The sequence below is a fragment of the Somniosus microcephalus genome, chromosome 6, assembly GCF_052327205.1.
Source record: "Somniosus microcephalus isolate GS21.2 chromosome 6, FLI_Smic_1.0, whole genome shotgun sequence".
In the NCBI taxonomy this organism is placed as follows: Eukaryota; Metazoa; Chordata; class Chondrichthyes; order Squaliformes; family Somniosidae; genus Somniosus; species Somniosus microcephalus.
Window position 1 is genome coordinate 135,037,634 of NC_140992.1, and position 14,617 is coordinate 135,052,250.

General features: G+C 48.7%; 1 protein-coding gene across 3 annotated transcripts in view; it reads left to right on the forward strand.

Annotated features, from left to right (window-relative positions):
- Positions 1-14,617, forward strand: part of LOC147116091 (anoctamin-7-like) — a 201,937-nt gene that overhangs the window by 77,462 nt on the left and 109,858 nt on the right. For all 3 annotated transcript variants that reach the window (XM_085990813.1, XM_085990812.1, XM_085990814.1), the window contains exons 8-10: positions 121-286; positions 12,637-12,727; positions 13,186-13,282. In XM_085990813.1, coding sequence (XP_085846939.1) covers positions 121-286; positions 12,637-12,727; positions 13,186-13,282 — 354 coding nt within the window. The remainder of the gene's footprint in view (positions 1-120; positions 287-12,636; positions 12,728-13,185; positions 13,283-14,617) is intronic.

The window sequence follows — 14,617 nt, forward strand, 5'->3', positions numbered from 1 at the left end:
CGTTCATGCCCAGCGTATGGAACCTAGAGAAGAGTACAGGGAAAGGATTGCTGGAGCAAACTCTAATCGGCACTCGAGACACATGCAATTGCTAATGGTTATGATTGTCTTTGCCTGCAGGGTCCGTACAAGGCCCCGAGTAAGGGCGTGTGTCCCAAGAAGCTCGGCCGCAGGCAGGTACTGTATGAGCACTGGGCTCGCTGGGGCAAGTGGTACAAATATCAGCCGCTGGACCACATCAGGGACTACTTTGGAGAGAAGATTGCCTTTTACTTTGCGTGGATAGGTATGGTCCTGCCTGGACGGCTTTTTAGTTTAATCCCCTTCAACTCTCTGAAATCCACACTAGAACAAAGGAAGTACAGGCTCAGTCCCAATAACTAACCCCTCTCACTTGCCCACTCCCTCAAATATCCAGCCAATTCTCCCATAACATTTTCCATACCATCGGCCTCCTTGGGCAGCCCATTCCACTACCCTCTGTGTAAGATGGTTCAGTGTAAAATGCCTTTGCACCATCATCGCTTCAAACCATGAACCCATGTCCCTTTGTTTAAAGGTTAGTCTTAATTAAATACAGTTTAGGAGTGCTCTTGTGGCTCACTGAACACATGCACCACCAGTGCAGTGCTGAGCCAGTCAGGCCTGTTGGGAACGGTAAAATAGTGGTTATGTTACAGGACTAGTAATCCAGAGTAACAACAGAAAATGCTGGAAAAGCTCAGCAGGCCAGGCAACATCCGTGGAGAGAAATTAGAGTCAACGTTTCGGGTCAAAACCCTTTATCAAGACTAAAGAGGCACAGGGAATGAAATAGATTAAGAGGCCGGGCTGGGAGAGAACAAAAGAGAAGAAGAGACATTAAGAGGTATTCAAAACGAGACGAGATGGTGATAGGACTAGTGGAGACAAAAGGCAGCTCAGATTAGGTGTGAAATGCGCTGGCAGAATGGGAGACAGCTGCCATGTGGGAGAGAGGGGAAAAAAAAGGAAAGGGTGTGGGAGGGGGGGGAAACCAAAACAAAGGTGTGGATAAAAAAAATAAGTGAAAATGTGATAGGGGCCGAGGTTATGATCTGAAATTGTTGAACTCGATATTGAGTCCGGAAGGCTGTAATGTGCCTAATCGGAAGATGAGGTGCTGTTCCTCGAGTTTACGTTGCGCTTCCGTGGAACAATGCAAGAGGCCAAGGACGGTGAGGTCCAAGTGGGAATGGGGCGGTGAATTAAAATGACAGGCGACCGGAAGCTCGGGGTCACCCTTACGGACTGAACAGAGGTGTTCCGCAAAGCGGTCACCCAATGTGCATTTGGTCTCCCCAATGTAGAGGAGACCGCATCGTGAGCAGCGAATACAGTATACTAGATTGCAAGAAGTACAAGTAAATCGCTGTTTCACCTGGAAAGGGTGTTTGGGGCCCTGGAAGGAGGGAGGTATAAGGGCAGGTGTTACATCTCCTGCGCTTGCACGGGAAGGTGCCAGGCGAAAGGGAAGGGGTGCTGGGGGTGATAGAGGAATGGACTAGGGTGTCTCGGAGGGAGCGGCCCTACGGAATGCTGAAAGGGGAGGGGAAGATGCGTTTGGTGGTGAGATCACTTTGGAGGTGGCGGAAATGGCGGAGGATGATCCGTTGAATGTGAAGGCTGGTGGGATGAAAGGTGAGGACAAGGGGAACCCTATCGTGGTTCCGGGAGGGAGGGGCAGGGGTGAGGGCAGAAGTGCGGGAGATAGAATGGACACGGTCGAGGGCCGTGTCAACCACGGTAGAGGGGAAATCCTCATTTGAGGAAAAAGGAAGACATGTCAGAAGCACTGGTGTGGAAGGTGGCATCGTCAGAGCAGATGCGGCGGAGACAGAGAAACTGGGAGAATGGAATAGAGTCCTTACAGGAGGCGGGGTGGGAGGAAGTGTAGTCCAGGTAGCTGTGGGAGTCAGTGGGCTTGTAATGAATATTGGTCAATAACCTATCCCCAGAGATGGAGACGGAGAAGTCGAGGAAAGGAAGGGAAGAGTCAGAGATGGACCATGTGAAGGTGAGGGAAGGGTGGAAATTGGAGGCAAAGTGAATGAAATTGTCTAGTTCAGGGCGAGAGCAGGAAACGGCACCGATACAGTCATCAATGTATCGGAAAAAGAGGTGAGGGAGGGGACCCGAGTAGGACTGGAACAAAGAGTGTCCCACATATCCCACGAAAAGGCAGGCATAACTAGGACCCATGCGGGTACCCATAGCAACACCTTTGATTTGGAGGAAATGAGTGGAGTTAAAGGAGAAGTTGTTCAATGCGAGAACAAGTTCAGCCAGGCGGAGGGGGGTAGTGGTGGATGGGGACTGGTCGGGCCTCTGTTCAAGGAAGAAGCGGAGCGCCCTCAGGCCATCCTGGTGGGAGATGAAGGTGTAGAGGGATTGTACGTCCATGGTGAAAAGGAAGCGGTTTGGGCCAGGAAACTGTTAAAGTGGCGGAGGGCGTCCGAAGAGTCGCGGATGTAGGTGGGAAGAGACTGGACAAGGAGAAAAGATAGAGTCGAGATAGGAAGAGATAAGTTCCGTGGGGCAAGAACAGGCTGAAACGATGGGTCTACCAGGGCAGTCCTGTTTGTGGATCTTGGGAAGGAGGTAGAAGCGGGCTGTGCGGGGTTGGGGAACTATGAGGTTGGTGGCCGAGGGGGGAAGATCTCCAGAGGAGATGAGGTCAGTGACAGTCTTGGAAACGGTGGTTTGATGTTCGGTAGTGGGGTCCTCACCCCTGCCTCTCCCTCCCGGAACCACGATAGGGTTCCCCTTGTCCTCACCTTTCACCCCACCAGCCTCCACATTCAACGGATCATCCTCCGCCATTTCCGCCACCTCCAAAGTGATCCCACCACCAAACGCATCTTCCCCTCCCCTCCCCTTTCAGCATTCCGTAGGGACCGCTCCCTCTGAGACACCGTAGTCCACTCCTCTATCACCCCCAGCACCCCTTCCCCTTCGCCTGGCACCTTCCCGTGCAAGCGCAGGAGATGTAACACCTGCCCTTATACCGCCCCCCTTCCCACTGTCCAGGGTCCCAAACACCCCTTCCAGGTGAAACAGCGATTTACTTGTACTTCTTGCAATCTAGTATACTGTATTCGCTGCTCACGATGCGGTCTCCTCTACATTGGGGAGACCAAACGCAGATTGGGTGACTGCTTTGCGGAACACCTCCGTTCAGTCCGTAAGGGTGATCCCGAGCTTCCGGTCGCCTGTCATTTTAATTCACCGCTCCATTCCCACTCGGACCTCACCGTCCTTGGCCTCTTGCATTGTTCCACGGAAGCTCAACGTAAACTCGAGGAACAGCACCTCATCTTCCGATTAGGCACTTTACAGCCTTCCGGACTCGATATCGAGATCAATAATTTCAGATCATAACCTCGGCCCCTATTACATTTTCACTTTTTTTTATCCACACCTTTGTTTTGGTTTCCCCCCCCCCCCTTTCCTTTTTTTCTCTCTCCCACATGGCAGCTGTCTCCCATTCTGCCAGCACATTTCACACCTAATCTAGAGCCGTCTTTTGTCTCCACTAGTCCTATCACCATCTCGTCTCGTTTTGAATACCTCTTAATGTCTCTTCACTTCTCTCTTGTTCTCTCCCAGCCCGGCCTCTTAATCTATTTCATTCCCTGTGCCTCTTTAGTCTTGATAAAGGGTTTTGACCCAAAACGTCGACTCTAATTTCTCTCCACGGATGTTGCCTGGCCTGCTGAGTTTTTCCAGCATTTTCTGTTGTTATTTCGGATTTCCAGCATCTGCAGTATTTTGTTATCGTACTAGTAATCCAGAGGCCTGCAGTAATTGATCCAGGAACATGAGTTCAAATCCCACCATGGCAGCTGGGGAAGTTAAATTAAGTTTATTATGTCCGTGTATAATTGAGACACGGACTGCAGGAGTTGGTTATAACAGGTCTTTACTGAATGGAGGCAACCTGGAACTACTATGCAAATGTTACTACACAGGCTTATATACAGGGGTGGTCACTACTGGTACTGCAGTATACAGGGGCTGCAGAATATAGTTCCTTCTGCAAAGTACATACACTACAATTCCTCCCCTTTTAGCTAAACAGTACATAACATTCAATTAACAATGAAGTAACATATTTACAATTACAGTTGCTAGATACATTAGTTGAAGTTAAGCAATTATAAATTCAGTCTTTGAGGAGGCTTCCTGATTCTGTCTGGATAACGCCTCTTTGGGGTATCAGGTTCTTCTGGCAAAGTTGAGTCGGGGTCAATGTCGTTGTTTGGTTCGTCTGCTTCCAATATCACCGATTCTGAGGTAGATGCAATTGCTACGTCGATTTCATCACCAGGTGTATAGGATCGTGGTGTAGATTTGACGTTTTCCAGTGACTCTAGAATCTGGTCAGCATGGCGTCTTACAATGCTCTCTCCAACGTCCACGGTATACATTAGAGGTTCTTGCCGTGTGCAGATCGTTCCTGGCTGCCATTTCTCTGCGCGGTAGTCCCGGGCCAAAACTGGTTGACCTATCTTAAAACTCCTGGTTGGCCTTTCATTCATATTCTGAAACTGCCTGTTCTCCACATCTCTTCTGATGTTTGGCTTAACCAAATCCAAGCGGCATCTTAGTCTTCAATTGAAGAACATCATGGCTGGAGTTTGGTTGGTAACCGCATGTGTCGCATTCCGGTAGGCAAACAAGAAGTTATCCACCTTGTATTGTAGGGGTATGTCTTCATTACACATTGCCTTGATAGCCTTCTTGAATGTTTGAACGAACCTCTCGGCCAATCCATTAGTGGCTGGATGATATGGGGCGGATGTGTAATGCTTAACACCATTATTCTTTAAGAACCTCCGGAACTCTTCAGACACAAACTGTGGTCCATTGTCGGAGCAAATCTGTTCAGGCAGCCCATTCCTGGCGAATATGGTTCGTAAGACTGTGATAGTTTTTTCTGTGGTGGTTGAGGACATTTTTATTACCTCTGGCCACTTTGAATGTGCATCCACCGCAATTAAAAACATCGAGTCCATAAATGGACCAGCAAAATCAATGTGCACCCTTTGCCATGGAGATGAGGGCCACTCCCATGGATGTAGAGGGGCTTGTGGTGGGGCGTTTTGGACCTTCTGGCATCCTGTACAGCTCTTGGTCATCTCTTCGACTTCTCTATTGATTCCCGGCCACCACACAAACGCTCTGGCTAAGTTCTTCATTTTTACCCCTCCCAGATGACCCTCATGAAGTTCATTGAGCACTCTATCCTTCAATTTGGGTGGAATTACTACTCTGGATCCACACATCAAGGTTCCTCTGCACACTGACAGCTGTTCTCTTCTCGGCGAGAATGCTGGCAACAGTGGTTCGCCATGTGCTGGCCATCCCTTCACCGTTAAATCATAGACCCAGGAGAGTGTCGGGTCATTTCGTGTTTCCTTTTCTATGTTTGCATTCGTCACAGGGAGACATTCGACTATGGTCGAGTGGAATATCTCCACTGGATCCACTGCAAGTTCTTCTTCCACCGTCGGCAACGGTAGGCGCGACAATCCATCAGCATTCCCATGCTGTTTAGTTCCTTTGTACTCGATGTCATATTGGTGTGCCCCTAGGAAAAGGGACCACCTCTGTAGCCGTTGTGTTGTCATTATCGGTACGCCCTTCTGAGGGTTGAAAATGGAGACAAGAGGTTGATGATCAGTAAGTAGAGTAAATTTCTGACCGCGCAGGTAGTGATTGAACTTCTTCACCCCCCACACCAGGCTGAGGGCCTCTCTGTCAATCTGGGCGTAGTTACGCTCGACTGAAGTTAATGAGCGTGACGCAAAAGCTATCGGCCTCTCTGAACCATCAAGGAATTTATGTGACCGTACCGCCCCAATGCCGTAGGGAGACGCATCACACGCCAGTCTTAACGGTAGTGATGGGTTATAGTGAGCCAATACTTCTCTTGAAGTGATTAGGTCCTTACTCTTCTTAAAGGCCCGCTTACATTCATCGCTCCATTTCCATGCTACTCCCGTTTGTGGTAGGGCATTCAGTGGGTGCAGAATTGTGGACAAATTCGGCAAAAACTTATGGTAGTAATTCACCAATCCGAGGAATGACCTCAGTTGCGACACATTTTCAGGCGCTGGAGCCTTAACTACCGCTTCAATTTTGTCAGGGAACTTACGTAACCCCTCTTCATCAATCACGTGGCCACAATACGATATCTGTTTCTTAAAAAACTCGCACTTGGGGCGATTGGCCCGTAGCCCATGCTCACGTAGTCTAGTGAGCACCTGCTCTAGGTTGGCAAGGTGTTCACTGTCGTCTTCACCTGTCACTAGGATGTCGTCCAAGTAACACTGAGTCCCCGGAATCCCTTGCAGGACTTGTTGCATTGTTCTTTGCCATATCGCCGGAGCTGATGCTACTCTGAATACCAGTCGATTATACTGGTAAAGACCTTTGTGAGTGTTTATCGTGAGATACTTCCTAGAGGATTCTTCAACCTCCATCTGCAAATATGTTTGTGCTAGGTCAATTTTTGTAAAACGCTTCCCTCCAGATAGTGAGGCGAAGATATCTTCTATCCTTGGAAGAGGATATTGTACTGTGTGAAGGACTGGGTTCACCGTCACCTTGAAGTCCCCACAGATGCGAACCTTCCTTGGCTTCTCAGACTTATTGTTTAACGGTTTCTTCATGACAGGAACGATGGGTGTCGCCCACTCGCTCCAGTCTACCTTAGATAACACGCCTGCATTCTCCAGATTCTCCAGCTCTGCCTCGACGGCTGGGCGAATTGCATATGGTACCGGTCTTGCTTTGAAAAACTTGGGAATTGCATTCTCTTCTATTTTTATCGAGGCGGTTACGCCTTTAAGAGTTCCCAGTTCTTGTTGAAAAACCTCTTTGGTGTTAGCTAAGATTGTTGACAATCGTCCAGGAGTGACGTCGTCATCCTTTTTACCAGCCATCGTCAGTGCCTGAATGGAGTGCCAGTCTAAACTTATCTTTCTGATCCATTCACGTCCCAATAACGGTGGTCCACCATCTTGCAGTATGTACAGATACAATTTCTGTATTTCCTTGCCGTTGTATTCGACAGGCACCCTTATTTTTCCGCTGGGGTATACTTTTTGCCCCGTATACGTCTTCAAGACAATGGATGTCTCTTTCAAGGGTATGTGTGAGAATAACCGCTCGTAGTCTCGTCGATTCATGATGGTTAGAGCTGATCCTGTATCCAATTCCATTTTGACTTGGGACCCTGCTATCGTGAGGGTGACCCAAATGGTTCGGTGATCCTCTTTTGCGATTACGTTGTGAAGTTTGAGACAGCTTAGTCTCTTGTTCCCGGATTCACTATCGCTCATCTGGTCTTCGGAACTACTGTCCGTCATCTTTTGTACGTTCCTTAGTAGCCTTTTTGTTGTCATTGGTCTTCTTCCCAGACCTGCAAACTCGTGCAATGTGTTCCATCTTTCCGCATTGCCTGCATATTTTGTCCTTGGGCCAGCAGTCCTTCTGGTCATGGGCTGTTCTGCCGCAGCGATAACATTTTTCAAATCCCCGTGTCATTTCGTGGGTGCCGTATTCCTATGGCTTTTGCTGTATTTCCGCAGCTCCCCTTGCTGCTGCTTCGTACGATACTGCCACGCTGAAAGCCTTATCTAGCGTCAGCTCTTTCTCTGAGAGTAACCTCTTCTGGGTTCCTTCACTCAGGTGTCCACAGACAAATTTGTCCCGTAAGGTATCTGCCAGTCCTGCTCTGAACTGGCAGTGCTTTGATAGCTTGCGTAGTTCCGTTAGGTAATCAGCATTGCTCTCATCTTTATGCTGATTTCTCCTGTGGAATTTAAATCTTTCTGCTATCAGCAGCAGTGTAGGATTTAGGTGTTCCTGTAGAATAGCAACAATTTCATTAAAACTCTTCGCCTTCGGTTTGGCTGGAGTAATCAGGTCCCGCAATAGGCCGTACGTTCTTGCGCCCATTAAGTTTAGCAGTACCAATGCCTTTTTCTCATCGGCTACTTCGTTTGCCTCGCAATATACCGCGACTCTTTCCACATACGTGGTCCAGTCTTCTATTGCATTATCGAAGGCAGTGATATTGCCAATCTTCGGCATCTTGTAAGATGGCCCCCAAACAGTCAGGGGGAGATAGAGGAACAGATATGTAGGCAAATCTCAGAGAAGTGCGAAAATAATAGGGTAATAATAGTGGGGGATTTCAACTTCCCCAATATTAATTGGGATAGTCAGAGTGTGAAAGGCTTAGAAGGTGCAGAATTCTTAAAGTGCATCCAGGAGAGCTTTTTGAGCCAGCGTGTAGAAAGTCCTACAAGAGAGGGGGCGGTACTGGACCTAATTCTAGGGAATGTAGCCGGGCAAGTGGTGGAAGTGTCAGTAGAAGAACATTTTGGCGACAGTGACCATAATTCGGTGAGATTTAAGGTGGTCATGGAAAAAGACAAAGACGGCCTGGAAATAAGGGTTCTAAATTGGGGGAAGGCCGATTTTAATATGATAAGGCAGGATCTGGCCAAAGTGGACTGGGAGCAGCTACTTATAGGAAAATCCACATCAAAGCAGTGGGAGACTTTCAGAAGGGAAATCGAGAGAGTACAACGCCAACATGTTCCCGTAAAGGTCAAGGGTGGTACCAACAAGCAAAGGGAACCTTGGATGACAAGGGATATACAAAAATGCATTAGGAAAAAAAGGGGGGCTTTTGGCAGTTACAAAAGACTAAAGACGGAGGAAGCCCTAGAGGAGTATAAAAAGTGCAGGGGCATACTTAAAAAAGAAATTAGGAGAGCGAGGAGGGGCCATGAAATAACACTGGCGAGCAAAATAAAGGAAAATCCTAAGATGTTTTATAAGTATATTAAGGGCAAGAGGATAACCAGGGAAAGGGTAGGGCCCATTAGGGATCAAAGTGGCAATCTGTGTAGAGCCAGATGATGTAGGCGGGGTTTTAAATTAATTTTTTGCATCTGTGTTCACTATGGAGGAAGACGATGTAGACATAGAAATCGGGCAAGGGGACTGTGATATACTTGAACATATTAGCATCGAGAGGGAGGAGGTACTAGCAGTTTTAGCAGGCCAAAAAGTGGATAAATCCCCAGGCCCGGACGAGATGTATCCCAGGCTGCTGTGTGAGGCAAAGGAGGAGATTGCAGGGGCTCTGACACAAATTTTCAGAACCTCTCTGGCCACAGGGGATGTACCAGAGGACTGGAGAACAGCTAACGTAGTACCATTATTCAATAAGGGTAGCAGGGATAAACCAGGGAATTACAGGCCAGTGAGCCTAACATCTGTGGTAGGGAAATTATTGGAAAAAATTCTGAGGGACAAAATTAGTCTCCACTTGGAGAGGCAAGGATTAATCGGGGATAGTCAGCATGGCTTTGTCAAGGGTAAATCATGTCTGACCAATCTGATTGAATTTTTCGAGGGGGTGACTAGGTGTGTGGATGAGGGAAATGCTGTGGATGTGGTATACATGGACTTCAGTAAGGCTTTTGACAAAGTCCCGCATAGGAGACTGGTCAAGAAGGTAAGAGCCCATGGGATCCAGGGTGCCTTGGCATGTTGGATCCTAAACTGGCTGAGTGGCAGGAGGCAGAGGGTGATGGTCGAAGGTTGCTTTTGTGACTGGAAGCCTGTGTCCAGTGGGGTACCCCAGGGATCGGTGCTGGGTCCCTTGCTGTTTGTGATCTACATAAATGATTTGGATGAGAATGTAAAAGGTATGATCAGTAAGTTCGCAGATGACACGAAAATTGGTGGGGTGGTAAATTGCGAGGAGGAAAGCCTCAGGCTACAGGACGATATAAACGGGTTGGTCAGATGGGCGGAAAAGTGGCAAATGGAATTTAACCCTGAAAAGTGCGAGGTGATGCATTTTGGACGGACAAATAAGGCAAGGGAATACACAATGAGTGGTAGGGCCCTAGGAAGCACAGAGGGTCAGAGGGACCTTGGTGTACATGTACATAGATCCCTGAAGGCAGCGGATCAGGTAGATAAGTTGGTTAAAAAGGCATATGGGATACTTGCCTTCATTAGCCGAGGCATAGAATATAAGAGCAGGGAGGTTATGATGGAGCTGTACAAAACGCTGGTAAGGCTACAGCTGGAGTACTGTGTGCAGTTCTGGTCGCCTCACTATAGGAAGGATGTGATTGCTTTGGAGAGGGTGCAGAGAAGATTCACCAGGATGTTACCTGGGATGGAGCGCCTCAGCTATGAAGAAAGACTAAACAGGCTGGGGTTGTTTTCCTTGGAGCAAAGAAGGCTGAGGGGGGACCTGATTGAGGTGTACAAAATGATGAGGGGCATAGATAGGGTAGATAAAGAGGAACTTTTCCCCTTAGTAGGGGGGTCAATAGCAAGGGGGCATAGATTCAAGGTAAGGGGCAGGAGGTTTAGAGGGGATTTGAGGAGGAACTTTTTCACCCAGAGGGTGGTTGGAGTCTGGAACTCACTGCCTGAAAGGGTGGTAGAGGCAGGAACCCTCACAACATTCAAGAAGCATTTGGATGAGCACTTGAAATGCCATTGCATACAAGGCTATGGACCAAATGCTGGAAAATGGGATTAGATTAGACAGGGCTTGATGGACGGCGCAGACACGATGGGCCGAAGGGCCTCTTTCTGTGCTGTATAACTCTATGACTCTGGTGCCTCCCGTGCTTTGCCTTCTTCCCCGCTGGATTAAGATGGCGCCTCCCACGCTTTCTGTCTTCTCCGCTGTTCCTAGCGCTGTTGCTGGCGTTTTATGCCTTGATGGCGACGCCCTATGGTCTTCGCGCACTTCCCCCTGCGCTGCTGCTAATGCCGCTCTCCGCGGTTCCCGTGGCAAACTGCAGCTCCTCGCGGCTTTCTGCGTGTTTAATTTTTTATTCTTTCCCCGTCGTCGGAACAACCCTGCGGGACTCTTGCCTCCCTCTTCTCGGGTCTGTACGCTGCCCGGCTTCGTAGCACTGGCCGCGCCCTGTGTGCTCCACCCTCTCTCTCTCTCTCTCTCTCCTCTTCCCGACAACGCTGCTCGGCTCTGTTGCAAGCCACCCGCTCGAGCTCTAGACCGCCGCAGCCCAGGAAGGATCAGTGTACTACCTGCCACCAGCCCGATTAGCTGAAGCACCATCGACAGGATAACCAAGCCTCGCTCTCGACAGCCTCTCCTGCAAATCTTCAACTCCGCTGACTCAGAGGCGGATGCCCACGGTCGACGCCCATTTCTTCTGTCTCTTTCTTCCTGCTGGCCTCGACCTCTGATAACTTCGCTTCAGGGATGGATCCCCATGAGGTGGTGCAGACTGTAGGTAAGTTCGTATCTGCTCGTCGCCAGTATTATGTCCGTGTATAATTGAGACACGGACTGCAGGAGTTGGTTATAACAGGTCTTTACTGAATGGAGGCAACCTGGAACTACTATGCAAATGTTATTACACAGGCTTATATACAAGGGTGGTCACTACTGGTACTGCAGTATACAGGGGCTGCAGAATATAGTTCCTTCTGCAAAGTACATACACTACAAAGTTAATTAAATAAATCTGAAATTTTAATGTCGTAAAAACTCATCTCATTCATTTATTTATTTATTGGATGTGGGCGTCGCTGGCAAGACCAGCATTTATTGCCCATCCCTAATTGCCCTTGAGAAGGTGGTGGTGAGCTGCCGCCTTGAACCACGGCAGTCCATGTGATAGGTACTCCCACAGTGCTGTTAGGAAGGGAGTTCCAGGATTTTGACCCAGCGACGATGAAGGAACAGCGATATACTTCTAAGTCAGGATGGTGTGTGACTTGGAGGTGGCGGTGTTTCCAATGCGCCTGCTGCCCTTGTCCTTCTAGGTGGAAGAGGTCACAGGTTTGGGAGGTGCTGCCAAAGAAGCCTTGGCGAGTTGCTGCAGTGCATCTTGTAGATGGTACACACGGCAGCCACAGTACGCTGGTGGTGGAGGGAGTGAATGTTTAAGGTGGTGGATGGGGTGCCAGTCAAGCGGGCTGCTTTGTCCTGGATTTATGTCCTTCAGGGAAGGAAATCTGCCATCCTTACTTGGTCTGGGCCTATATGTGACTCCAGGCCCACAGCAATGTGGTTGACCCTTAACTGCCCTCTGAAATGTCCTAGCAAACGTCTCCGTTATCAAGAAGGCGGTTCACCAGCTTCTCGAGGGAAATTAGAGATGGGCAATAAATTCTAGGTTTCCCAGCGACGCCCACATCCCATGAATGAATTTTTAAAAAACTTCTTGTACCCAGGGCTTGATTGCCAGTCCGTGCTGAGCTAGCTCAGCTGTGGGGCTACAGTTGGTCTTAATGGGGGAGCTTTTAACCTACCCAACAACTGCCCTGAGGTACCTATTGTTATAGCCGTCCCATCTGCCCTGGGGTGTCTGTTATACCCATCTCGTTTAGCCTCCAGTATCTGTTATACCCGTCCCGTCTGCTTGTGTTATCCAATATACCCATCCCGCCTGCCCTGCAGTATCTGTTATACCCGTCTCGTCTGCCCTGGGGTGTCTGTTATACCACTAGGCCAGCACTATCGCACAGGTTGTATCCATCATACTGGCTTTAGTTTCATTAACTGCTGTTAACTTACTTGCTTCTTTTTTTCAGGGTTTTACACGGGGTGGTTGTTACCAGCAGCAGTTGTAGGAACCTTGGTCCTCATTGTCGGGATCTACCTGTTGCTAACTGATATTCCTACGTAAGTCCAGCAAAAAATCAGCAAATTGGGGGATTAAGCAGTCCAAATATAGTCCCACTGTGCAATGGTACAGTCCAAATATAGTCCCACTGTACAATGGTAGTCTGAACATAGACACATTGTACAATGGTACAGTCTGAATATAGTCCCACTGTACAATGGTACAGGCCAAATATAGTCCCACTGTGAAATGGTACAGTCCAAATATAGTCAATCTGTGCACTCTGAATATGGCCGCATTGTACAGTGGTACACTCTGAATATGGCCAAATTGTAGCCCAGGAACACTGTGCGTGTCGCCTAGCAGCACTGTGTGTAGCCAGTGATGCGGACCCAGTCCCCACTTTTGGACCACTCATGGACAGAAGTGCTTCTTAATGAGTTAAATGGAGATGTGGTGTGCGATAATTGATTGATTTTAACACGAGGTTCTGCTTCTTCTCTGTGTTTCTACCCAGAAAGGAAATCTGTGAGGAAGGGGTTAGTTACAGCATGTGTCCACTCTGTAAGATCTGCAAGTCCTGGAAGCTTTCCAGCATCTGCACCACCTTCAAGGTAACCCTGCTTCTTCATTCCTTAAGCCCGGGGCATGTTTGAGTGACTGGATCTTAGTGCAGCCCTTGCAGTGGGATATACTTGCGGCTACGGGTGGAACTGATGTTTCCACTAGTGGGGGAGTCCACAACTAGGCGCCACAAAAATAACATAGTCACTAATAAATCCAATAGGGAATTCAGGAGAACTTTCTTTACCCAGAGAGTGGTGAGGATGTGGAACTCGCTACCACAAGGAGTAGTTGAGGCGAATAGTATAGATTTTTTCCCTCTTTTTCTTCATTCCTGGGATGTGGGCGTCGCTGGTAAGGCCAGCATTTATTGCCCATCCCTAATTGCCCTTGAGAAGATGATGGTGAGCTGCCTTCTTGAACCGCTGCAGTTCATGTGGTGAAGGTACTCCCACAGTGCTGTAAGGGAGGGAATTGACCCAGTGACGATGAAGGAACGGCAATATATTTACAAGTCAGGATGGTGCGTGACTTGGAGGGAAACTTGGAGGTGGTGGTGTTTCCATGCACTTGCTGCCCTTGTCCTTCTAGGTGGAAGAGGTCATGGGTTTGGGAGGTGCTGTCGAAGAAGCCTTGGTGGGTTGCTGCTGTGCATCTTGTAGATGGTACACACTGCAGCCACGGTACGCCGGTGGTGGAGAGAGTGAATGTTTAAGGTGGTGGATGGGGTGCCTATCAAGCGGGCTGCTTTACCCTGGATGGTGTCGAGCTTCTTGAGTGTTGGAGCTGCACTCATCCAGGCAAGTGTGGAAAGTATTCCATCACACTCCTGACTTATGTCTTGTAGATGGTGGAAAGGCTTTGGGGAGTTAGGAGATGAGATACTCACCACAGAATACCCAGCCTCTGACTTGCTCTTGTAGCCACAGTATTTATGTGGCTGGTCCAATTAGGTTTCTGGTCAATGGTGACCCCCAGGCTGTTGATGGTGGGGGACTCAACGATGGTAATGCCATTGAATGTCAAGGAGAGTTGGTTAGACTCTCTTGTTGGAGATAGTCATTGCCTGGCACTTGTGTGGCATGAATGTTACTTGCCACTTATCAGCCCAAGCCTGAATGTCATCCAGGTCTTGTTGCATGTGGACATAGACTGTTTCATTATCTGAGGAGTTGCGAATGGAACTGAACACTGTGCAGTCATCAGCGAACATCCCCATTTCTGACCTTATGTTGGAGGGAAGGTATTGATTAAGCAGCTGAAGATGGTTGGGCCTAGGACACTGCCCTGAGGAACTCCTGCAGCGATGCCCTGGGGCTGTGATGATTGGCCTCCAACAACCACAACCATCTTCCTTTGTGCTAGGTATGACTCCAGCCAGTGGA